The 24,041-nt window shown below is 61.2% G+C and overlaps 4 protein-coding genes across 4 annotated transcripts in view; 2 read left to right on the top strand and 2 right to left on the bottom strand.

Annotated features, from left to right (window-relative positions):
- GIMAP7L5 (GTPase IMAP family member 7-like 5) overlaps positions 1 to 24,041 on the bottom strand; it is a 598,436-nt gene that overhangs the window by 394,198 nt on the left and 180,197 nt on the right. The gene's annotated exons all lie outside the window — the stretch shown is intronic.
- Positions 1,312 to 19,627, bottom strand: LOC101747780 (zinc finger protein 398-like). Its single transcript, XM_046938094.1, has 13 exons — positions 19,536 to 19,627; positions 19,016 to 19,414; positions 16,958 to 17,084; positions 15,181 to 15,294; positions 14,815 to 14,940; positions 12,627 to 13,530; positions 8,329 to 8,519; positions 8,114 to 8,208; positions 6,823 to 7,212; positions 5,648 to 5,774; positions 5,080 to 5,193; positions 4,139 to 4,393; positions 1,312 to 2,399 (listed from the first exon to the last, which is right to left on the bottom strand). Exons 1-13 carry the CDS (start codon positions 19,557 to 19,559, stop codon positions 1,312 to 1,314), a joined length of 3,954 nt encoding a protein of 1,317 aa, XP_046794050.1. The 5' UTR covers positions 19,560 to 19,627.
- On the top strand, positions 8,743 to 11,933 carry LOC121110056 (leucine-rich repeat extensin-like protein 3). Its single transcript, XM_040696527.2, has 2 exons — positions 8,743 to 10,639; positions 10,853 to 11,933. Exon 1 carries the CDS (start codon positions 9,391 to 9,393, stop codon positions 10,348 to 10,350), a length of 960 nt encoding a protein of 319 aa, XP_040552461.1. The 5' UTR covers positions 8,743 to 9,390; the 3' UTR covers positions 10,351 to 10,639; positions 10,853 to 11,933.
- Positions 19,717 to 23,212, top strand: LOC107052490 (tigger transposable element-derived protein 3-like). The gene is made up of 2 exons (XM_015281180.4): positions 19,717 to 21,208; positions 21,314 to 23,212. The coding sequence occupies exons 1-2, from the start codon at positions 21,175 to 21,177 to the stop codon at positions 23,008 to 23,010; spliced, it is 1,731 nt and encodes a 576-aa protein (XP_015136666.2). The 5' UTR covers positions 19,717 to 21,174; the 3' UTR covers positions 23,011 to 23,212.

The following is a 24,041-nucleotide window of genomic DNA, read 5'->3' as shown; positions in this document are numbered from 1 at the left end:
AACCCATCCACCTGTGGGGGGAAACGGGGATGCTGCCCCATCGGTGGCAGCCAGGGCTTCAATAGGACGTCGGGTCTGGAAATGACCGGGCGGGCAGCTGACCCCAAATTCTTTTTTTCCCCTCTGAAGTCAAAGCCGAGAGCACCAGATGGGATCCATGCTAACAGACCCCCGGGGGCTTCATCCCACGCTCGCTCCATTCACCGACGCCACCATCCAACACGAGATGTGACCCTACAGCAGCCAGGAGCCCCACACTGCCACAAGCACGGGGACTGGAGGAGGGGCGAAGGGCCCCAGCAGGGCTGCCCGCACACAGGGGTGTCCCTGGGCAGCGCACCCCGGGCCCGAAGCTCCGGAACCAGGAATGGAGCTGCATCCCGTGCTGCCACGCACCCACTGCCGCTGCCATAGCAGCAGGACCGGGTCAGTGCTCGATGGGGCCGTGCTGGAAGGATGATGATGGATGGAAGGTGATGATGATGGATGGAAGGTGATGATGACGGATGCCAGCGATGAGTGCTGGGAGGAGCCAGGCCCTGCCACAACGATGCCCTTCAGCTGCAACTCCTATTTTATTCTATGGCATCATCCACGAGTGCAACACAGCCCCCGGAGCTGGGCGGGCGCCTGTCAGTGCTTCCCATCAGACAGACACCCTCCTCATCCCACCCAGGATGGGCACAGAGCCCCGTGCCACAGCTGCCAACAGAGCACGGGGAGAACATCCACAGTGCGGTGATCCTCGGGTTGCTTATCACAGAGTCACACAATGGCCTGGGTTGCAAAGGAGCACAGTGCTCATCCAGCTCCAACCCCCTGCTATGTGCAGGGTCGCCAACCAGCAGCCCAGGCTGCCCAGAGCCACATCCAGCCTGGCCTTGAATGCCTGCAGGGATGGGGCATCCACAGCCTCCTTGGGCAACCTGTTCAGTGCGTCACCACCCTCTGAGTGACAAACACCCAACGAAAAGTTCCTCCACATTTATTAAAAAACCAAACAGTAGATTTAAAAAGCAGTTAAGAGTCCTACGCCAGCAAAACACCCTGTACAGCTTTCTCTCTGTTTCTCTTTCCTACCGGTGAGGATTCTCCCTACGTCAGCTGCTGCTGTTCGTGCTATATGGATAGAATCTTGGAGTTCTGCCGCGCGGCGCTTGCTTCCATCCCTTAACTTACTTCCCATCAGCCGAGCTGCCTCCAGCAGAGCCACGAAGCTTCCGAGTGATGTCCATGCCCTGAGCCGGGGGTGGGGGGAGAGGGAGGGAGGGAGGGAGGGAGGGGCGGCGAGGAGGGGCGGAGGGGCGGCCCTCACTCTCCCACGTGCGTCCTCAGGTGGTACTTGAGGGACTGCTTGTAGCGGAAGCACTTGGTGCACTCGGTGCAGGGGTACGGCCGCTCGCCGGTGTGCGCCCGCTGGTGCTCCAGGAGGTGGTGCTTCTGGGTGAAGTTCTTGCCGCACTCGGCGCAGTGGTAGGGCCGCTCGCCCGTGTGGATGCGCTGGTGCTCCAGGAGGTGGTGCTTGCGGATGAAGCCCTTCCCGCAGACGGCGCAGGCGTGCGGGCGCTCGCGGGTGTGGATGCGGTAGTGGTTGGTGAGCTTGGACTTCTCGCTGAAGGTCTTCTCGCATTGGCTGCACTGGAAGGGCCGCTCGCCGGTGTGAGTCCGCTGGTGGCGCAGGAGGTGGGAGGGCCGCGTGAAGTTCTTCCCGCACTGTGGGCACAGGAAGGCCATCTCGTTCTTGCCGGCGTGGATCCGCTGGTGCATGATGAGGCTGATCTGCAGGCGGAAGCTGCGCCGGCACTCGCCGCAGGTGAAGGGCCGCTCCCCGACGTGGGTGATCTGATGCTTGCTGAGGCTGGACTTGTGGCTGAAGCTGCTCTCGCACTCCGAGCACTTGTAGGGCTTCCCCGGGGCCGGCGGCCGCGCCGGGGCTTTGAGGCCGTGCTCGGGGCGGCGCGGGACCCCCACGCCGCGGCGCGTGTGGCTGCGCTGGTGCAGCAGGAACTGCTGCTTGTTGCGGAAGCTGAGGTCGCACTCGTGGCACTCGTAGGGGCCCTCCTTGAGGTGGTTGCGTTGGTGGATCACGAAGTTGATCTTCAGCATGAAGCTCTTCCCGCACTCGGGGCAGATGTAGGGCCGCTCCCTGGTGCGGTTGCGCTGCTGCTGCGCCATGGCCGGCTTCATCTCGCCCGCGTCCCTCTCGCAGGACGGGCTTTTGTGCACGCGGGCGGCCGCCAGGCTGCGCGGAGCCGCTTTGGAGCTGCACTGCGCCTCGCAGCCCAGCCCGGCCTCGTGGCTGGGGAACGCCGGCGGGTCGCTGCGGCCCGAGAACATGGAGCACGGCTCGTCCACGTCGTCCTCCTCCTCCTCCTCCGTCTTGATCACGACGCCGTCCTCTGTGAGGGGAAAGCAAACGGCGTTACGGCCCTGCAGCTGGGACACGGCGGGGGCTCGGGGCGCTGGGAGCTGCCAAAGGGACTCTGCAGCCCCCGCACGCGCTCCAACACGAGCAGCTCCCACCGGCAGCAAGGCGGCGTGCAAGGGCAGAACAGACAAGCTGCCCCTCGGCCTCCGAGCTCTGAGCGCTCAGCCCGGGATCGACCCCTCCTTCGGCTTCCCACGGCCATCGTCCTTCCCTATGGATGGGATGGGCAGGATGGCCGTGGGCCCCAAGGGCTGTGGGCCCCAATGGCCGTGGGCCCTGATTGCCATGGGCCCCAATGGATGTAGGCCCCAATGGCCATGGGCCCTGATTGCCATGGGCCCCAATGGATGTAGGCCCCAATGGCCGTGGGCCCCAATGGCTGAGGGCCCCAATGGCCGTGGGCCCCAATGGCTGTGGGCCCTGATTGCCATGGGCCCCTCTGGATGTGGGCCCCGATGGCCGTGGGCCCTGATGGCTATGGGCCTCCACTGGTGTCATCGACTCCACTTTTGGTTTTTCCCAAAGCTCAGTTTGTTTGATGAGAGCTGGACACACGGTGGGCCCTACAGTGTCACCCTCGGTGGACTCTGAGTTCCAGGAGAGGCTCCATAGGAAGGACAGACAGGTTTCCCAATAGACGTGGCCAACACCAACACTGGGCTGTCTCGGAGGCACAGCACTCCCCCCTACACACATTGATGGAGAACAAGCATTCCCAAGGAGCCGCTCCCCCAGCAGCAGCATTTAGGTTGGATATGAGGAGGAAGTTTTTCCCCCAGAGGGTGGTGACGCACTGAACAGGTTGCCCAAGGAGGCTGTGGATGCCCCATCCCTGCAGGCATTCAAGGCCAGGCTGGATGTGGCTCTGGGCAGCCTGGGCTGCTGGTTGGCGACCCTGCACATAGCAGGGAGTTGGAACTCAATGAGCACTGTGCTCCTTTGCAACCCAGGCCGTTCTATGACTCTGTGATTCTATGATCCCCCAGGGCTGCTGATGCTCTCCTCCCTGCTGCTGGCCCTGAGCACAGAGCTCAGGGGCTGAAACACAGAGCCTGGGAGGGCCTCAGCTCTGCTGCTCTCAATGGATGTTTACCATCTTAACAACGACAAAAGGCAGAGGGTGCACCTGCTCCACACCCCGATGCCCCCAAAGCAGCAGGACACGGCCAGGAGCTGCCCTCTGTGCCCACCCCACACCCAGCTGAATAGGGGAGGACTTTGTGCAGACCTGCACTTCTCTCCTCCCCCAACCTCACTGCCCCCACCCTCCCTGCAGTGCACACATCGCAGTGTGGCCGCCCTCATCCCTGTCCTCCACCCCACCCCATGCACCCACACGTGCAGGGACACAGATCCACACTGTAAGGTTTGCCTCTCGGTGGGGCTCACACCCCAGGAGACCCCTGGTGCCTTCCCATCGGGCTCTGGTCCCTTCCCATCCCTTCTCTCCAGAGTTTGCTCACTCCTTATGTGTGGTTAAAGGCCTCTGTTAAACCCCACTCTCACTCCTGCAGCTCCAGGACCTTCCCCTGCCCCAACCCCCTGGCTTTGCTCCCTTTCCATCCCCAATGAGTGCTCTGAGTAAAGGCTGCTTGCAAAGGGAGCCCCAGGGCTGTGCTGGGGGCACCGCATCCCCACCACGGTGCGGCTCAGCAGCCCCCGGACCACTCACTGGGTGTGTGCCGCCTCCCAGGCCCCTCCACCCCTCACCTGTGCAGCTCCCATGGTGCACGATGACCCTCTGGATCTCGTTGTAGTCCCCGACGTACTCGGAGGGGTCTCCCAGGCTGGTGCCCGGCAGCTCTCGGGGAGGGGACACGGAGCCGTAGGGGCTCTCGCAGGCGGCCTCCTCATCCGGGCTCTGGAAGCTGCCCTCTGACTGCCCTGACATCCCGTGCAGCTCTGGGTTCTCGGGGCTGTCCTCTGGAAGCAGCTCCTCCGTTTTGATCACGACTCTGATCCCGGCTGCAGCAAGGAGAGATGCACACCAGCAGTCATCCCCGGGGGTCCCAGCACCCCCTGGCTGCCTCCCACACGGCTGTCCCCGCTGCTGCGCCCACCCAGGCGCACGGTGCGCCCCTGCCCCTCCCTCAGCCCCACTGTGAACGCTGCACGCCGTGCTCCTGTCTCACCCCACTGGCTCTGAGCACTCTTTGCCCGCTGCCCGATGCCCTCAGACAGCGCAGTCCCCAGGCTGGGGGACAGTGGGGGATTTTGCAGAAGGTGAGAGGAACGCAACCCAGGACACCTCCCAGGCCCACCACCTCCCGGGCCCCGTGAATGTCCCCCTCCCTGCAGGTCTGTCCTGCAATGGGCACAGGCAGAGCGGGTTGTGGAAGGCTGTGGCTCCCTCAGATGGCAGCAGCAGGAGCTGAGCTGCCTCTCCTTTCTCCCCACGCTTCCTGAGGACGTGCTCTGACTGCAACGCTCCCCACGCTGACGGCTCCCCGACTCCAGGCTCTGCCTGCCCTGCTTAACGTGCTGAGCCATAGCTGGACGTCAAACCACTCAGCAGCCAAACCTTTCCCCTTTGCTTGCAGGGCTCCTCCCGATCATCTCTGCCACAGCTCCCAGCTACGCAGCCCTGAGTGCAGCCCCCTCCTCCCACGGTGGGGTGGGTGGGCTCCAGGCCCCCCCCACGGCCGCCTCACCTGCGGTGGCATCGCTCATCATCTCACTCTCCTCCAAGTCCTGCTCATTCCTGACCCGCGGTTCCTCCCCCTGCTCGATCTGGGACAAAACGCCAGGTTTGGAGATTGCATAGTCTGTTGAGAGACGGAGGGATGGAGGGGGGTTACCGGAGAGGGAACGCAGAAATCCCCCATCTCCCAGCTCCCCTCAAACCCAAAGCGTTTCACCTCCGGCCCCAGAGCGGGGACTTCTTGCAGCTCCGGCACTTAAAGCCCCAAAAGATCACAGCTGACACTGCGTTGGGCTGTTTGGTTTTCCCCCGGGCCGGCAGTGGCAGCAGACCCAGAGGATGGGGGGAAGCCTTTGGAACAACGGCGGGGTGGGAAACAGCTCGGGGGGACCGCAGGAGGGCTCTGTGGGACAGTGCCCAGAACAAGGAGGGGTGGCCCTACACAGCCCCGTGCAGCAACAGAGTAGGACTGGAAACCTCCTCCTTTTAGTGTTTTTAAGCCCCCTTTTAAAGTGGGACGTTTGGGTCCTTCTGGGGGAGCCGAGAGGATGCCCAGAACCTTCGGGACACGGATTTACCCAAGGAGATGAGCGACTCGTAGTTCCCCTTCATCACATTCTTGTACAGCTCCTTCTGCCACTCCTCCAGCTTCTCCCATTCCTTGTCATTGAAACAGACGGACACGTCGTCAAACGTCACCGGCACCTGCAATCGCAAACACCTGCTCAGACGACCTGGAGATAAAACCAGGAGCTGCACGGACCTCATCCCTGCCGATGAGCTGACGTCAAACCGGATTCCATTACCCCCAAACTCCGGTGAAAGCTCTCCCCGGGCCCTGAGGTATCAGCAGTTATTGTCTGCAAATCGTCCAGCAGCGGACGGCAGTTTCTGAGGCTGTTTGCTGAGCTGTAATTCCTGCAGATAGATTCAGGATGCAGCAGGAACGGAGCTCTGTGAGGGGAGCCCTGTGCTGCTCTGCCTCCTCACCGCCGCGCGCCACGTCGGGGTGCAAACACTCATTTTCCAGTGCCAAAGGCAAACGTGCCCTTTGGTGCAATGGTCACATCGTCGTGCAAGGAGCAGATGAATGAATATTCATGGCAGGCACCTTTTGTTGTCTGGGAGCCCGAGCTGTGCAGGCGGGCACTGCCCTCCCGCGGGTCTCCATCGTGTGCTCCTCCCCTGGGTACCAGCAGCACCCATTGCTGGGGGTCCAGCACCATACGGTGCCAAACAGAGCTGGAAATCCAGCACCGTACAATGTCTGACAGAGCCATGGATCCAGCACCAAACGGTACCGAACAGAGCTCGGATCCAGCACCAAATGGTGCCAAACAGAGCTGGGATCCAGCACCAAATGGTACCTAACAGAGCCATGGATCCAGCACCATATGGTACCAAACAGAGCTGGGATCCAGCACCAAACGGTACCAAACACAGCTGTAGGTCCAGCACCAAGCAGTGGCAATGAGAGCGCTGCCAAATCTCCCCGTTCCCTGGTTCAGACCCCAGTTGTGCTGAGGATGGCTGTGTGAGCCGGAGGTGAACCCCCCTCCCTCAACTCCACCTCGGTTCCAAGGATGTGCCATCAGAGGGGACCAAGAAGCTCACGCAGTGCCTGAGCCCCCCCCGTCCCAATGGGGAGCAGCTCTGCTCACAGCTGCCCTCCCCACCCCTGCCCCGCTGCGAGGAGGACTCGGGGCGCAGCAGTGCCCTCTCCCTGCCCTCGGCACGACGCGGGCACCGTTACCTTGGGCACCTCTCCCTTCCTGCCGGGGGGCAGCCGCAGGATCCAGAAGTTCCTGTTCTTCAGCAGGTTCTCCATGTTCTCCAGGCGCCGCTGCAGCAGCCCGTACTCCTGGATGAGGGTGCCCAGCGCGGCACATTTGCTCTCCAGCTGGTTGCCCAGCTCCGTCGCCGTTTTCTCACAGTCGATCAGCTTCTTCTCGGCCACCCCGGTGCGGCCCTCCAGGTCCAGCAGGCGGGTGGCATGGGAGTCCACCTTCCTCTCCACCGCCTGCACGGCCGTCACCACCGTCAGGGACAGCTCTGCCGTCTGCGTCTCGCGCTCCGAGGTGCAGGTGCTGCTTCCTCTCTGGAAGGGTGAGGGGCAGCGCGGCCGCATCCCCAACTCCGGAACCTGCGGGGATGGGGTGTGGGCGTCAGCGGGACGGCTGCAACCGCGGGGACGCGGCCCGTAGGTTGGGAACGGCCCTGAGGGTCTGAGGAGCCCCTGGGCTGGGGAACCCCAGAGGTGGGGGCAGCCAAAGGTCGGGGATGCTCCTCCACAGGATGGGGACGCCGAGGGGTGGGGAATCCCGTGGGGGGAGGACAGCCATAGGCTGCGAGCCCCAGTAGGTTGGGGATCCCCCGCGCTGGGGACAATCAAAGGATGGAGATACCGATAGGTTGGGGACCTCCACGGCCCGGGGCCGAACCACCCTCGTTGCGGTGGGTTTGTCCCTACCTCCCCCCCCCCCACAGTGCTGCTTACAGCCCCGTGGGACCGGCAGGGGGACGGAGGTGACAGCGGGGCAAAGAGGGCCGGAAAGGGACCGCCGAGCCCCGTTGTCATGGGGACAAAGAGGTGACACCCGGGGATGAAGGCTGGGGGGGGCTGCCGCTGTCACCCGGCCGTGTCGCCATGGGGACGGGGAGGTGACACGGGGGGCAGACGGCCGAGACACCGCGAAGGGGGAGGGGGGGGAGAGGGAGGGCGGCAATGAGGAGCGGTGACAGCGGGGGGGGCCCCGACGGCCCCGCCGTCCCCCCGCCCTCAACCCCCCCCCCCCCTCCCGAGCACGGCCCGACCGCCGGTACCGGGGCGGGGGGGGCGGCCCCGAGGGGGAGCCCCGCTCCGGGAAGGGCGCTCCGTCCCCGCCGCGGCCCTCCCGGCGCCGCCCCCGACGGCAGCGCCGACGCCGAGGCCCGGCCCGGCCCGGCCCGGCCGCCTCCCTCCGCCGCGGCCTCGACGGCGCGGCCCGCCCCGACGTGCGGCCCTGGGGCTGCGGGGCCGGGCCTCCCCCCGGGCGGGCCCTTACCTGAGCGGGAGCCCCCTCGGCCATGGCCCTTTGTTCCCTGCCCGGTGCCCCGGGGGGGCCGCGGCCGGGAGGATCCGGCGCCCGTTCGCTGCTTCACCTCCGCCCGCCGCCGCCGCCGGGCATCGGGCAGCGCCCGGGGAGGTGCGGAGCGGCGCGGCGGGGCGGGGAGGGGGGCGGCGGGGCTGCGGCGGGGCGGGGACGCGGCCCGGCCGGACCTCGGGGCGTCTGAGCCGGTGGTGGGAGGGGGGGGGGAGAGACCGAGCGGCTCCGGGTCCCGGCTCCGCCGCTCCGCGCTCCGCGCTCCGGCCCCGCCGCTGCCCCGCCGCGCCGGCAGGGGGCGGGCGGGCCGCCGTCCGCCGCCGCGCGGGCCGCGCCGGGGGCCGCAGCCGGGCGGGGCGGAGCGGAGCTGGGGGCGCCCTCCGCCGCAACAGCGCCCCCTGCCGGACCGACGGCATCACCGCGCCCCGTCGGGGCGGCCCCGCAAAGCGCCCCCCCGCCGCCACCCCGCGGCGTCGCGGCCCGGTGCGAAATGGCGGCCGGAGGGCGGCGTTGCCATGGAGACCGCCCCCCCCTCCCCGCTCCGTACCCGCGCGGCCCCCCGACATCTCCCCCCGACATTTCCCCCCTCGCTTCTGCCCCGCGCCGCCGTCGGGGCTCCGTGAGAGCTGCGGAGGTGGGGATTCGGCTCTGCCGCGGGAGCGGCCGGCAGCCCCGGCCCGGCCCGGCCGTTCTTTGTCCCGACCCGTTCCGTCCCACCCGTCCGCGGGGGTCTCACACCGTCTCATCCCATCCCACCCATCCCATCCCGCTGTGCTCTCACCCACCCCACCCCATCCATCCTATTCCCATCCCATCGTGTCCCATCCAATCTCGTCCACCCTGCCCCATTCGTTCCACCCTGCCCATCCACGTCCCATCCCTTTCTGTCCCATCCTGTCCCGTCCCACGCTGTCACACTATCTCACCCCATCCCATCACGTCCCATCCTGTATCACCCACCCTACCCCATCAATCCTTTTCTGCCCTGTCCCATTCTGTCCTCTCATCCCATCCCATCCCATCCCATCCCATCCCATCCCACCCACCCTGTTTTATCCCAGCCTGTCCTCCCCGTCCCATCCCATCTCTTTCCACCCCATCTCTTTCCATCCTGTCCTATCTGCCTTGTTACATCCCATCCTAATCTTACCACCACGTCCCCCCATCCCATCCATACTCAGATCTCTCACACTATCTTGTCCCGTCCCATCCATCCTGTTGTGCTCTCATCCCATCCCATGTTCTGTCCCATCATATCTCATCTCATCTCTCTCCCTCCTGTCCTATTCTATCACGTCCCATCCTATCCGTTCCACCACATCCCATCCATTCTGTCCCATTGGTCTCATCCCATCCCATCCACCCCCTCTGATCTCACATCGTTTTGTCCCATCCCATCTATCCCATCCTATTACATTCCATCCTATCTCATCCACCCTTCCCCATCAATTCTACCCTACCCCATCCATCCCATCACATCCTATCCCTCCCCCTTCCATCCCATCCTTTTCTGTCCCACGCTTTCATGTTCTCTCACCCCATCCCATTTGTCATGTCCCATCCCATCCATTTCATCATATCCCATCCATTCTGTCCCATCTATCTCCTCCTGTCCCATCCCATCCCATCCATCCTCTCTGATCTCTTGCCCTGTCTTGTCCCATCCCACCTGTCCTGCTTTAATGTGCCCTCATCCTCCCCATCCCATCCATCTTATTCCCATCCCACCACATCCCATCCTATTTCATCTACTTTGCCCCCATTCTACCCTGTTCCATCCTGTTCTGTCCCATCCTGTCCTGTCCCATGCTGTCACATTCTCTCACCCCATTCCATCCCACCCCAACCCATCTGCCCCATCCCATCACATCCATCCTGCTCTGTCCCAGCACATCCTATCCTGTCCCTCTCATCTCATCCCATCCCGTTCCATCCCAACCCCTCACTACACCCCTCCCGACCCTATTCCATCCATCCTGTCCCCTCTGTCTCACCCTATACTACTCTATTCCATCCCATCTTGGCACATCCTATCCAGCTCACCATATCCCATCTCACCCATTCCATCCCACATGTCCCATCCCGTCCCATCCCATCTCATCCATACTGTGATCTCTCACACTACCTTGCCCCATTCCATCCATCACTCCCATCCCATCCCATCCCATGTGTCTCCTGCTATCCCATCCCATCCATAATCTGATCTCTCACCCTGTTTTGTCCCATCCCGTCCATACTGTGATCTCTCACACTATCTCGTCCCATCCCATGCATCCTGTCCCATCATGCTCTTGTCCCCTCCCATCCATCTTATTCTCATCCCATCTACCCTACCCCATCAATTCCACCCTGCTCCATCCCATCCTGGCACAGCCGTGTGCTTTCAGCCCCATCCAGGCCCCAAATGTGGCACAAGGCCTTGTTCCTACTCCTGACGTGGGGGACCCCTGGCATGGGATGATGGTGAGGGGAAGTCAACGACACCAGGTGTGAGGATGGGCACAATCCGTTTGGATTATGGAAGAAGGGAGGGGATGAGGGGGACGGGATGAGGCAGCATCCCCTGCTGCCATGCTGAAATGGGGGCACCTGGGCTTTGGGGTATGATGGCAGCGGAGACCCAAATTGGGAGCCCCGGTAGAGACGTGTTTGTATTTATTTATTGTGTATATATTTTGTTTAATCTTTTTGTCCCACTAGCAAACCCTCATCAGCCACAGAGGGATGAGGACAAGGCCACCACTGCTGTCCCACGTCCCACTGCCAACCTGGAAGGATGGGAGCACATTGCTCAACCCTGGGCCAGCGGGATGGGACGGCTGCCAGAGGCAGCAGGAGTTGGGCAGCTGCCCAGGAGCTGCTCCCGGGTGGGACAAGGAGGAAATGGAGCTTCCGCTGCAGCCAACGCCAACCTCAGCCTACAAGCACGGCACTGGGACTGCCAGCCTGCAGCGCTGCATCGCGGGGAGAGGTGACCAACGTGCCGGGGGGACACGCGGCAATGGGGCGGCCCAGTAGGGTGAAGCGGGGCACACGACGAGGGGCAGTGCTGGAGCTCCAGCAGTGTTCGTGCACCTCTGGTTGTGCCAGCAGTGTTTGTGCATGGTGCAGCCCTCACTCAGCTGGTGCAGTTCACTGGAGATGCAGGTAACGAGCAGCCAGGTGTGCACAGCCACCACTGGGAGCGGGGCTGCAATCACTCACCCCACACGGGCTTCAGAATGGAAACACTGTATTGACAGACTTTACAAAAGTTATTACAAAACACAACCACTGATCAGCAGCCAACGATACACAGCGGAAGAGACACTGCTCACAGTCACCTTGAGAACAACACCACTGAGTGCCAAATTCAACCGATATTTACAGAGACGTCTGAAAAACTCTGGTCAGTCACCGCATACATTGAAGTGTTTTAGATCCATGGTGAGATATAGTGCCACACATTTCATTGAATAATAATAATAATAATAATTAATAATAATAATAATAACAACAATAACAACAACGTCCTACTTCTAGGTTAACTAAAAACCGAACAGCTCTTTACAGGGGTTAGGAGAAGTTCCTTTCACTTGTCTGACTTACCTGAGTGTGAGACCAAACCCAGTAATAAAATAACAGTAAAACCGTCTTCGCCAACAGGAGCTCCCATGACAGTCCAGCAGCACTGCTCCCTCAGGCCAGAGGGAAACTACAGCCCGACTGGTGCAAGCAATGTCCTTCCAAAGCACAGAGACGTCTCCTCTTCGGGTCAGACCCAACTGCGCCTCTGCGCACCCACACCTCCTCTCCCGACTCCTCCTGCTCCAATGGCCTCAGCCCTTTCTCCTCCCCGTCCTTTCCTCCTCCACCTTCTTCTTCTCACCTTGCACTTTGCTGCTCTCTCCTCTCTGCTCTTCTGCCTTCGACAAGTTCTGCGTCACGTCCCTAACCACGGCTCTGCTTTGCCTCTGTCCCCTTGATGGCAGCCCAGCCTCGTGGCACGGGACTGCTGCTCGAGGTGCGTCACTGCAGCCGGAGCGGGCGGCCGGCGGCCCGGGAATGGCATCTTCCCTCCCTCCCTCGTCCAGCCTTGTGGTGAAACGAGCAGAAAAAGAATGAAAGCGAAAGCTTGTCACTCCTGAATATGCACAAAGATAGGTGGGGAAACACCTGCTAAATACAGATCCCCAGAGAATCTCTCAGGAGCATTCTCTACAGGCAAAATCCAAACCTGCGTAGGGGGCAACTAATACGAGGCCTACGCTGCCATGGAAGTCCCACGCAACCCCGCGGGGCTGCAGAGGTGCCCAGGCCTTCGTATCAGAGTTTTTTTTTTTAAGAGCAATTCCTAAGATGCTTCAAGAAAGCGGGCTTGGTAGCAAGACCACATGGATTAGCTGCGACACAAGTTCACCTCTCATCAGGCTGCGCGTCCACCGGCTTAGACCGTTCCGTCACTGTGAGCCCTTCCGCCCCGGCCGCCCGGCGCTACTGCTTGGTTTCTGTTTTCAAACAGAAGAGGCTGGTTTGAGTGGCCGACTCCAGGTTGTGCTGCAACGCCTCATCCATGGGCCGGGGGTTGCGGGAGTGGATTTTCTGGTGACAATTCAGCGACTCTTTGTAGCGGAAGTGCTTCCCGCAGACGGGACATTGGTACGGGGTCTCCCCGGTGTGGACACGCCAGTGCTTCAGCAGGTGGTCCCGGCGGATGAAGCTCTTCCCACACTCGGTGCATTGGTACGGCCGCTCCCCCGTGTGGATGCGCTGATGGCGGATGGCTTTGGAGAGGTCCCGGAAGTCCTTCCCGCAGTAGGTGCAGGTCAGCGGCCCGTCACCCTTCCCCGTATGGAGCTTCTGGTGCAAGATGAGGCTCACCTCCAGGCTGAAGCTCTCTTTGCACTGGGAGCAGGTGTAGGGTCTTTCCACCATGTTGTTTGGCCTGACAAAGCCGTACTTGTAACCAGAGCCCTTCTCTGAATTGGCGCGCTTGGACGGCCTGGAGCGTTGGCCTTTCGCAGAGGATTTGGATTTCTGCCTGAAGCTTTCCCCGGCTTCCAGGGACGTGCAGGCTTCCTCGTCCATGTGAGCTCTCTGATGGGCTGCGAAGAGCTCCTTGTCCAGGAAGCTCTGCCCGCACTCGCAGCAGATGTACGGCCCCTCCTCTGCGGCCATTTCCTCGGGAGCTTCCTTCTTTGACAGTTCCCTCCCACGGCGCGAGGAGCGCCTCAGCCCATTGCCCGCCGCACCTCTCTGCTGTGGGCCCGACCCGCTCCGATTCTTGCTGCTTGGCTTCAACTCTTCCTCTGGGTTTGAGAAAACGTCATCCCACTTTCCCGCTAACGAGCCAGGAAGCTCAAGGCTGTCGGGGCATTCCTCGTCACACTGCTGCGCATCTGACGGAGCAGAGACACTCGTGTCATTTCTTTGAGATAAGAACAGCCTCGTTATTTAGACTGCAGCTCTTTTGGGGCAGAGGGGATCTCTGCTTTGCACACTCAAGACAGTACCTGGCACCACAGGGCTGCAAGTCCCAAGTGGGAGCTAAGCAGTACTGCAATACAAACAAAGCCAAAATATTTTGACTTCCCGGGAAAGCTCAGATAGTGTGATGGTGAGACCTCTCTGCACAGCTAGGCAAGGGGAAGAAGTGGGTTTCTCAGCTGGAGATGAACCAGACCACGTCAGCATGTGGCAGAGAATAAAGACAAAAAAAAAAACAGAGGGAAGGGGAATAAAACCCCTTTTCCTCTGGGGCTTGTACTGTGTTTAGATCTGGGGCTGACTGATCTCCCACGGTAACTCAGAGCTCCTGCCAATGACCCCAGTAAGCAGGATGAAAAGAGCACAGAGGATCAGGGGGTGTAGGAAAGAGGTCTGAAGAATGCACAGGTTTTTGCAGTGCACAGAGATAAAGGCGTGCCCACATTTGTGTGCACAGAGCAGACCGCTCAGCGTTCCCCGTCACGGGGCTCTCCATTTGCTTGTCACTTTGCCAAACGCCTAAACCTGCAGCTTGAAAACAGGCTGACTGGTTTGCATCAGGCTGAAATTTAAGAAAAGCATCAGCTGGAGCAGCTCAGCTGCTTGTGAGAACAAGGCCAGGAAACCAAATCCACATCCTAGCAGGGTGCGCTTCCCCAAGCGGCTTCTGTGTTCCCGTGCTTCAAAGCAGGGACACGGAGGGACAGGCAGCGACAAGGACATGCCTCGTGATGCACCACAAAAAAGCCTCACATTTGGCTGACAAATAGAAGCCGTGAAAAATATCACTTTACACATTAGTGGAAAAGACTTGTAAGAACACTGCTGCTAAAGCCATTTAAGCTTGCCTGCTCGCCGCACGCTCCAGCCCCTCTCCACTTCCTAGCTGGCCAAACATGCTACCTCACTGAGCGATCCAACACTGTGCAGGTGCCCTGCACCCCCAGCCAGCCCACAGCTGCTTTTACAGCCTGCTGCTCGTGTACCGGAGCTCCTTCTGCATGTGTGTCATCCATCTGCCACGGCTGTCATCCAGCTCTCATGCTGAGCCTGAGGCAAGCCTGGCAGAGACCGCAATGACGGCAGGGCCTCCTGCAGGGACAGGCCCCAGCCAGAGCCAAGAGCCTGAGAGCACCTCTAGCTGCCCCGCTGCCACTCTGCGCAGCACTCAGTGAAGCTCTGTGCTTCTAACTCACATGTATTGGGAGCCTCCATGCTCTCTTCTTCTTCCTCTTCTTCTTCTTCAGAACCGTAGTGACTTTCAGCCAGGGTATCTTCATATTTACTCCACGAGTTGTCATCGGGACCGGGGAAGAAAAACTCTGTGCACAGGAGGAAGAACAACCTGAGTTTATGCTCACACCTTCCAGCTGCTTTACAGAGGGCTTCAGGACAGATGGCAGCAGCAGCAAGGAGCTGGCTAGGAGAGCAAAGCCACCCCTGCACTCACGGACAGTGCTGGCAATACTCATCAGCAGAAGCAAGGGGAAGAGCACAAATGACTGCAGGAGCTGCATCTGCTTTCCATCACCCCACTGCAACCCAGGAATTTCATGTCTCACCGGTGCTGGGATCCGTAGGGGTTTCTCCTCCCTCAGAGTCATCCTGGTCCTCAGCATTGGGATCCTCTCCTTGCTCAATCCGTGACAGGAGGTCAGGTTTTGAAATTGCAGTATCTGTATGTTAAAAAAAGAAAAAAAGAAAAAAAAAAAGGGAAAAAAAAAAAAGAATCAGAATGTTTCCTTTGTCCTTTCAGGGCAGAGAACCTTAAGCCTTCACCCACCGACCTTCCTTTGCTGCTGGGGAGGACAGGTAATGGAAAGAGACTTAAGAAGATGCTCTCACATGCCTGCACCGCTCACCTTGTGTGGGCCCTGGGACAGTGAGCAGACTGCAGGAGCACGCTCTGCTCAGGTGAGGAGCACCTCCCAGCCTGCAGCGCGAGGAGCAGAATAAGAAAATGCATCTGTGCTTACCTTCAGGCCTCCTCTCTTCTCCTCTGTGCTAAAGTCCGTGGATCCATTGCAATGGGAGCTTCAGCTTGGGGTCAGAATCAGAGCTGTCAGCCAGCGGCAGCAGCGGAGGTGCCCTCCCCACACGGTTCCCTCCAGCCCCGGATTGCCACAGCCAGAACCGTTCCTTCCTACTCGTCCGAGTCACAGGCTGCTTGTGGATTTTGGTGGGGGAAATGGGAAAATTAAAATTTCCCCTAGCATGGAGAGCGGAAACTTAATTTTGAAACAACAAGCGTGAGCCTCTGGGTATTAATTTCCACCACTGCTCTGCTGGATCCATTAGCCTTAACGAGGACCTAGCCTTAAACCCAATTCATCAAAACAAAAGGGAACCTTCAGATTAAGCACAGATACATTTTTCTAAGCTCCAGGCTCAGACCCACGGATCTCTTCCAGTAGGACTTTTACATTCCTGCACCTTCACAGCAGGACTGTTGTTTGCACAGGAGAATGGGGGTAATATTTATCCTTTGCCTTTTTCTCTTCTACACAGGGACTGTCCAAAAATATATATATTAATAAAAGCTGGAAAGACGTGGATTGTACAGAATTGGAGGGCAGCATGGTTGTCTGCCAGGAACGTCTGCGCTCCCACATGGATGTCCAGCCAAGGCAGCACCATTTCTCAAAATACACACAGGTGCCCAAAGCCCTCACGAGGGCTCCCAGGGGTGCAGCACAGTCCCACAGCCAGGACTGGAAGGAGCCAGCACGGCACATCTGTGCAGCATGGAACAATCTGCCCTGAGCCATCAGAAGCAAAGCAGAGGGCTGAGACCTGCAGGAGCAGACGTTGCAACAGTTTGCACAAGAAGAGTTCTCCAGCACCAGGCTGGGGGTGAGGCAGAGCACCAAGGCAGACAAACTGTGCTCTCCTTCCCTAAGAAGCGTTCTGCTGATGGGAGGACAGATCTACAGACAAGACTGGGAAGAACTGCTGGTACTCATCCGAAGCAGCAGCGAACTGATGCACCAAGCACAGTAGATCTGTGGACCTTTGCATCACCATGAAGCTCCCTTTTTGTCCAGAGCCTGTAAGTCTCTCATTTCCCTGGTCCTCATAACCCAGGTCCTCTCATGGCTCCAGCTGGATGGCCAGAGACCATCAGAAAGGCAGAGTCACTGCACTGCTCAAAACATTCATCCACTGCACAACTAACACAGTGAGGAGCAAAGTGCTGATTTCTGGGGCTGCTATTGAAAGTCAGCATAAGACCTGGCCAGCCTTGCTCACCACCCACCCTCCCGGATCCACCAGGCACAGCCTGGCCCTGAAGGACCTGTGATGCCAAAAAGCACAGGGCAAGCCCCAGCCAGCCTTTACCCATCGAGATCACGGCCTCGTAGTTGCCCTTCATGATATGCCTGTAAAGCTCTTTCTGCCACTCGTTCAAGTTCTTCCACTCGTCCTCCGAGAAGCTAAATGAAGTGTCGTTAAACGCCATGGGGACCTGCAATTAAAAGCACCACATATTCAGCTGTTTTCATAGAAAAGCTCGGGTGGGAAAGGACTCTAAGCATCATCAGATTCCACCCGCCCTGCCATGGGCTAACTGCCCCACAGCTCGGGCTGTCCAGGGCCCAGCCATGGCCTTGGGCACCTCCAGGGGTGGATACCACAGCTCCGGGCAGTGCCAGCACCTCATCACCTCTGGGTAAAGAATCTCTGTCTAACATCCCACCTAAATCTCCCCTCTTTTGGTTTAAAGCTGTTCCCCCTTGTCCTGTAGCGATCTGCCCATATAAAAAGTCTCCCCTCCTCCCATTTATAAGCTCCCTTTATGTACTAGAAAGGCCACAGTGACATCTCCCCGGAGCCTTTTTCCCTCCGAGCTGAACACCCCCAGGCTCCTCAGCCTGTCTTCGTAGCAGAAGCGCTCCAACCTCTGAGCATCTCTGTGGCCTCCTCTGGATCCGCTCCAAGAGCCTCTCGTTAGAAACATGTAAGGATGTTTTCTCATTCAAACCCCCACATGCCTGACTCATGCCCTCGGCCCGGCTCTGTCAGCTTGGTGAAGGGATACGATGGTGTTTTTCTCCACCACCTGCCTAAGCCTTGCCCCCATTCAATTTCCCCATGCTTCAGACAACATATTTTGCACAGCATACAACACAAGCTCTTTTCCTGCTCAATTTTGGACACAATTCTGCTGCAATCTCCTCTGAACAAGAACTGGGTGTGCACGTGCAAATACAGGCAGGGATGTGGGGACAAGCCACACCGTGTCCCTCTGCCTGACCCAAACATCAGCCCACCCTTGTGCTGGGTCAAGCACCAACTGCACATGCACAGGGGTGTGCAGCCACACAGAAGGATCTGTGCTGGTGCTCCCAACCAGCAGGTGAGCTGTGTGCTGATCATCCACAGCGGTTGAGGCCTGGAGCAACTGCCCTGTGGGGAGAGGCTGAGATCCCTGGAGCAGTTCAGCTTGGAGAAGAGAAGGCTGAGAGAGGATCTCGTCAGTGCATATAAACATTTAACGGGTGAGGGGAACGAGGCCAGGATTTTTTCAGCAGTGCTCAGCAACAGAAGAGGCAATGGGCATAAATTGGTACACAGGCACATATTTCTGCCTGATCATGAGAAAGAGTTTCTACAGTGTGAGGGTGGCAGAGCCCTGGCACAGGATGCCCAGACAGGTGGTGGAACCTCCTCTGGTGATATTCAAAACCCTCTGGGTACCTGCATTACAGGGCAGTTGGACTGGGGGAGCTGCAGAGGGCTCTCCCAACTCCTACGGTTCTGGGAGTATGCATTAGAGAACCATAGAATCACAAGGTTGGAAAGGACCTACAAGATCATCTAGTCCAGCCGTCCTCCCATCACCATTGCTACCACAGGCCACTAAACCATATCTTGTAGCTCCTCATCCAGATGCCTCTTGAACAGTGCCAGGGACGGCGACTCCACCACTTCCCTGGGCGGCCATTCCAGTACCTGACCACTCTCTGAGAGAAAGAGTTTTTCCTCATGTCCAACCTAAACCTCCTCTGGTACAACTTGTGGCTGAAGCACAAGCTCTGTATCACAGTACAGAATCACTACGGTTGGAAAAGACCTCTGGGATCCCCAAGTCCAACCCCAGCTCTTCACTACCACACTCACTAAACAACATCCCTCAATGCCACATCCACACAGTTGAACGCCCCCCAGGATAGTGACCCCCCCCACTCCCTGGCAGCTGTGCCAGAGCCCAACTGCTCTTCTGAAAAGAATGTGTTCCTAACACCCAACCTGATCCTCCTCCTGCACAACACGATGCCATCACCTCTCATTCTACAGGGAGCAGAGGCTGACCCCACCTTGCTACCACCCCACGTGGGTGAGATGAGGTCTCTAACGTGACCCAGAGGTCTCTAACACAGCCCACGGCCCCGTTACCTTGGGGACTTCCCCCTTGGCCCCCGGGGGCAGGCGCAGGATCCAGAAGTTCCTATTCTTCAGCAGGTTCTCCATGTTCTCCAGCCTCTTCTGCAGCTGCCCGTACTCCTGGATGAGGGTGCCCAGGGCCGTCCATTTGCTCTCCAGCTGGTTGCCGAACTCCACGGCCGTCCTCTCGCAGCCGATCAGTTTGCTCTCAGCCATCCTCATCCTGCCCTCCAGGTTCATCAGCTGGGCCGCCTGCGCCTCCACCTTCCTGTCCACGGCCTGCACCTCCGTCACCAGCGTCACCGAGATCTCGGCGGCGGGCAGCTCGGCCTCCCTGCCGGGCCCTTCCTCGGGGGCGGCCAGGGGTTGTTCCAGGGACAGCTCCTGGGGCTCCATGGCCCACTCCAGGTCCTGAGGGGGGGGACGGACGGACACACGGACGTGGGCAGGCGGGCCGGGCCCGCCCGAGGGCTCTGTGGGAAGCGGGGAGGGCGGCGGAGCGCGGGCGCGGAGCGGGGCGGGAAACGCTTACCTGAGCGGGGGCCCACTCGGCCATAGCCCTGCGAGCGCGGAGAAGCGGAGCGGAGCGGCGCGGAACGGGGCCGGGTGGAGCCGGGCGGGGCCGGGAGGGGCGGGGTGGGGAGGGGCGGGGTGGGGAGGGGCGGAGCGGGGCGGCGGCGGCGGCGGCGGCGGCGGCGGTGCGGGCCCGGCGCCTCTCAGCAGCGGCGGAGCAGAGCGGCCATGGCGCGAGCGCGGCGCACGCTGGGAGCGGCGGGGCGGGGCCACAGCGCCCCCTGGCGGCCGGGAGGAGTCGGGGCGGGGCGGCGCGGCGCGACGGCGCGGCGGTGCGACAGAGCGGGGCTGCGACAGCGCGACAGCGCTACAGCCTGAGCCGCGACAGTGCGACAGTGTGACAGTGCATATTTGCAGTAGACTGAGTTGCAACAGCGCGACACCGTGCCAGTGTGACAGCCTGAGCTGCGACAGTGCGACACTGCAACAGTGAGCTGCAACAGTGAGACAGCATAGCAGTGCAATGCTGCGGCAGCCTGAGCTGGAATAGTGCAGCTGTGTGACAGAGCAACAGTGCAACAGTGTGAGCTGCAGCAGAGCTACCGTGCAGCAATGCAGCGCTGCAGCAGTCTGCGCTGCAACGGTGAGGCAGTGCAACAGCACAATAGTGTGCAATGCAACACTGCAGCACTGCAACAACGCAGTAGTGAAACAGCCTGTTCTGTAACAGTGCAACACTGCAAGAGTGCAAGAGCCGCCACTACAACTGCGCAACAGTGCAACAGCACAACTGTCTGCAAGAGCTCATGTTGCAACAGTGCAACGCTGCAGCAGCGCAAACATCTGGTGCTGCAACCGTGCATCCAGCAGTGCTGTATGTAGCACTGCAACACACAGCATCACATCACTGCTGCAACACTGCAACACCACAACGCTCAGTGCATGCAGCGCAGCGACGCTGAACCTGCGGCACTCCGTTCTGCAACCATGCACCCAGCATTGCAGCTCTGTGCCCAGTACTGCAACACTGCTCTCGCTTTGCCCACTGCACTGCTCTGACATCATCTCACATTGCTCTGACGTCATCACACACTGCCGGGATGTCTTCACACGGCACTGCTGTGGTGTCATTCCACACTGCTGGGTCACCACACACCGTTCTGACGTCATCCTACATGGCTGTGATGCAAACCCGCACCACTCTGATGTCATTCCGCACCGCTCCGATGTCACTGCGCACTGCTGATGTCATCCCACGCCACTACAGTGTGACCTCACATCGCCGTGACGTCACCTCACATCATCCCACACTGAGGACGTCACCCACACCGGTCCAATGGCATCCCACACCACTCTGATGTCATCCCACATCATTGTCATGCCACCTCTGACGTCATCGCACATCACCTCGCGCGCGCTCTCCCGCCCGGCCGCCCGCTGGCCCCCCCAGGGCCTTCTCCGCCTCTGATTGGCCGCCCCGCAGCCAATCCGCGCGCGGAGCCCGACGGCGGTGGCCCAATGGGGTGGGAGGAGAGGAGCGGGGTGGGGCGGGGCTAAGCGCGCGCTCCCGGCGGCGGCAGCGGGGCCGCGCGGGGCGGCGGAGTGCGGTGCGGTGCGGTGCGGTGCGGTGCGGTGCGGTGCGGTGCGGGCGCGGCCCCATGAAGGAGGAGCGCGAGCAGCTGGGCACCCTCGGTAAGGCCCGGACCGACCGGGGGTCACCACCCCGAGCCCTCGGGATGAGGGCGTTGTGCCGGATCGGAAAGGTTTCGCTTCAGAAACGCTCTCGTGTCTCCGCAGGGCGATGGCTGGAGGAGAAGGATGGGCAGAGGGAGGAACACAGCGCTGTGCCGCCGTGGGAGCAGCGCTGCGGCGGCCCCGGGCCGGGCCCCGGCGCGGGCGATGCGGGGCTGAGCCCCACCGAGAGTGCCGGGGCCGGGCTGGGGCCGGAGTGCTCCGAGTGCGGCCTCGGTGCCGCGCAGAGGGCTGGGGCAGGGCTGCGGCCTAGTGCGGGGCTGCGGCCTGCTGGGGGGCTGCGGCCTGCTGGGGGGCTGCGGCCCGGCACGGCTGGGAGCTGCCCCTCTCTGTGCAGTGCCTGCGGCCGAGGCCTGGCCCTGGAGCCCTCGGCACCCCGCAAGGAGCGCAAGGAGCTGTCGCTGACGGAGAAGGTGCGCGTGCTGGAGATGCTGGAAGGCCCCAAGGTGTCCCAGAGCGAGCTGGCCAAGCGCTTCGGTGTGTCGCAGCCGCAGATCTGCCGCATCATTAAGAACAAGGAGAGGATCCTGAGCGAGTGGCGGCGCAACGGCAACCCCGAGCGCAAGCGCAAGAGGGAAGGCAAGGAGGGAGCGGTGGAGGCCGCTCTGCTGCGTTGGGTGGAGGGCGCCCGCGCTGCCGAGCTGCCCGTCAGCAGCACGCTGCTGCAGCTGAAGGCCAAGCACGTGTCCGAGGCGCTGGGCATGCCGGGCTTCGAGCCTAGCGGCAGCTGGCTGGCACGCTTCAGGCTGCGCCATAACGTCGCCCTCGAGAAGCCGGCGCAGGACGGTGGGGCTGAGCACCAGAGCTCACTGCCCGAGCTGCTGCGCAGCTACGCGCCCTCGGAGGTGTACAGCTGCGGGGAGACTGAGGTGCAGCTGAGAGCCGACGGCGAGAGGCTGACGCTGCTGCTCTGCACCAACGCTGACGGCTCGGAGAAGGCGGCGCTGCGGGCGGTGGGACGCGGCGCCCATCCCCGCTGCCTGCACAGCGTCAACCTGCGGCACATGCCCTGGAGTTACCGCGGTGGCAGCCGCCTGAGCGCCGCGCTGTTTGCCGAGTGGCTGCGGGACTTCAATGAGGAGATGCGGCGCAAGGGGAAGAGCGTCCTGCTGCTCGTCGAGGAGCGCGAGGAGCACCCCTACCTCGAGCTGTCCAACGTCCGGATGGTTTTCACGCCGCCTGCGGCCGTGCTGGCACAGCCCCTGCACCGTGGCATCGCCAGGGACCTGAAGGGCCACTACCGGCGCCGGCTGCTGACCCAACTCCCAGCGGCGCAGAGCTCGGAGCCACCCACCCTGCTGGACGCCCTGCACATGCTGGCACAAGCGTGGGGTGACGTGCGCCCGGGGCTCATCACCAGCTGCTTCCGTGCCGCCAGCTTCAGCCCCAATAGCAGCCCTGACGCGCCGCTGGCACCCGTCTGGCTTGGCCGGGAGCAGCTGGAGAGCTTTGGGTTGATGGATGAGGGGCTGGAGCGCCTTGCAGACGTTGACACGGCCGAGGCAGAGGACTGGGAGAGGGCTGTGGAGGAGGGTGAGGACTCTGGGGAACCGGTGGCGGTGCGGCCGTGCCCCTCAGAGCCTGAGGTGTGGGACAGCCTGGCCACGCTGCGACGGTTCCTGGAGTGCCGGGCCACCTCGCCGGACCTCTTGCAGGTGTTCTATGCGCTGCAGGATGCTGTACACGCGGTGTCAACCGGTGCAGAGCCAGCGCTGCTCAGGGACAGCCGGCCCAAGCAGTGAGTGGGGTGGTGGCACCACTGGGTGTCCCATCAGGAGCAGAGCTTCTGCCAGCAGCAGCCATTGCCGCTGTGGAGCTGCACTGCGTATGAGGGAGGGAGGGGGGCAGGGGATGATGCCACCGTGCTCGCTGGGCCCAGCAAAGAATCAGGGAGCTCCAGAGGTTGGCAACGGGCACATTAAAACTGTGCAAGTCAGCAAAGCACAGAGCTGGTGATTGTTGTCATTCATCGTGGTTGCTTCCAGCTGAGCAATGAATGGAGGTGCTGCATGCCTCCAGGCGGGGGTTTTGCTGCTGACAGCAGCTGTGCCACCCTGAGTGTCCCATTGTCCCCTCCCCATGGGCTGGGGACAGACCTCACTGGTGGCACCCATGAGTGCCCTGGGAGCCCCCAGAACAGTCCCCCGATGCGTGCAGGACCCCTCAGCCTAACACCCCTGGGTACCTCTGGGGGTACCTTGTCCTCAGCACTGCCATCCTCTGCAGCACCGTGTCCCCAGGTTGGGATGGGACACAGGGACATCCCCCAGTTTGTGTATACGGTACAAGGGACAGCTGGGGCTGGGGGCAAGGCTGTCCCCACAACTCCCAAGGGTGCTTCGTGCCCCCTCCTGCTGAAGCCTGGAGCCCCCTCCACAAAGGGGGACCTCTGCTGGTACCCAGGGTCAGTCTGGTGCTAAGGAGAGCACCGGGACAAAGCAGGTACCTGTTGGGTTGTTGCCCCTTCAAAAGCAGTGGGGCAGACGGGCCTGTGGGGGGGGGGGGGGGGGAGTGATGGGGTGTTTTGGGCAGGGGGTGCTCGCTGGGACACACCTGCGGTGGGACACGTGGGAGGTGCTCAGTGAGGTGCCCAGGGCAGGGGGTACATTGGGGTGCGGCGAGTGGGGGGTGGGCAATGGGCCTGGTGGGGGAGGGGGGGGTCAGTTCACCCAAGGGGCCGCTGGGGGGAGCCAAGGGCTGTGTGTCGGGGGGGGGCAGGATGCACCCCAGTGCCTATTAGGGTGCACGGGGTGGGGGGGGGGCGCCCGTTGTG

This window comes from Gallus gallus, chromosome 2 (assembly GCF_016699485.2).
Source record: "Gallus gallus isolate bGalGal1 chromosome 2, bGalGal1.mat.broiler.GRCg7b, whole genome shotgun sequence".
Classification (NCBI taxonomy): Eukaryota; Metazoa; Chordata; class Aves; order Galliformes; family Phasianidae; genus Gallus; species Gallus gallus.
This window is presented reverse-complemented; position numbering and strand designations above follow the sequence as displayed.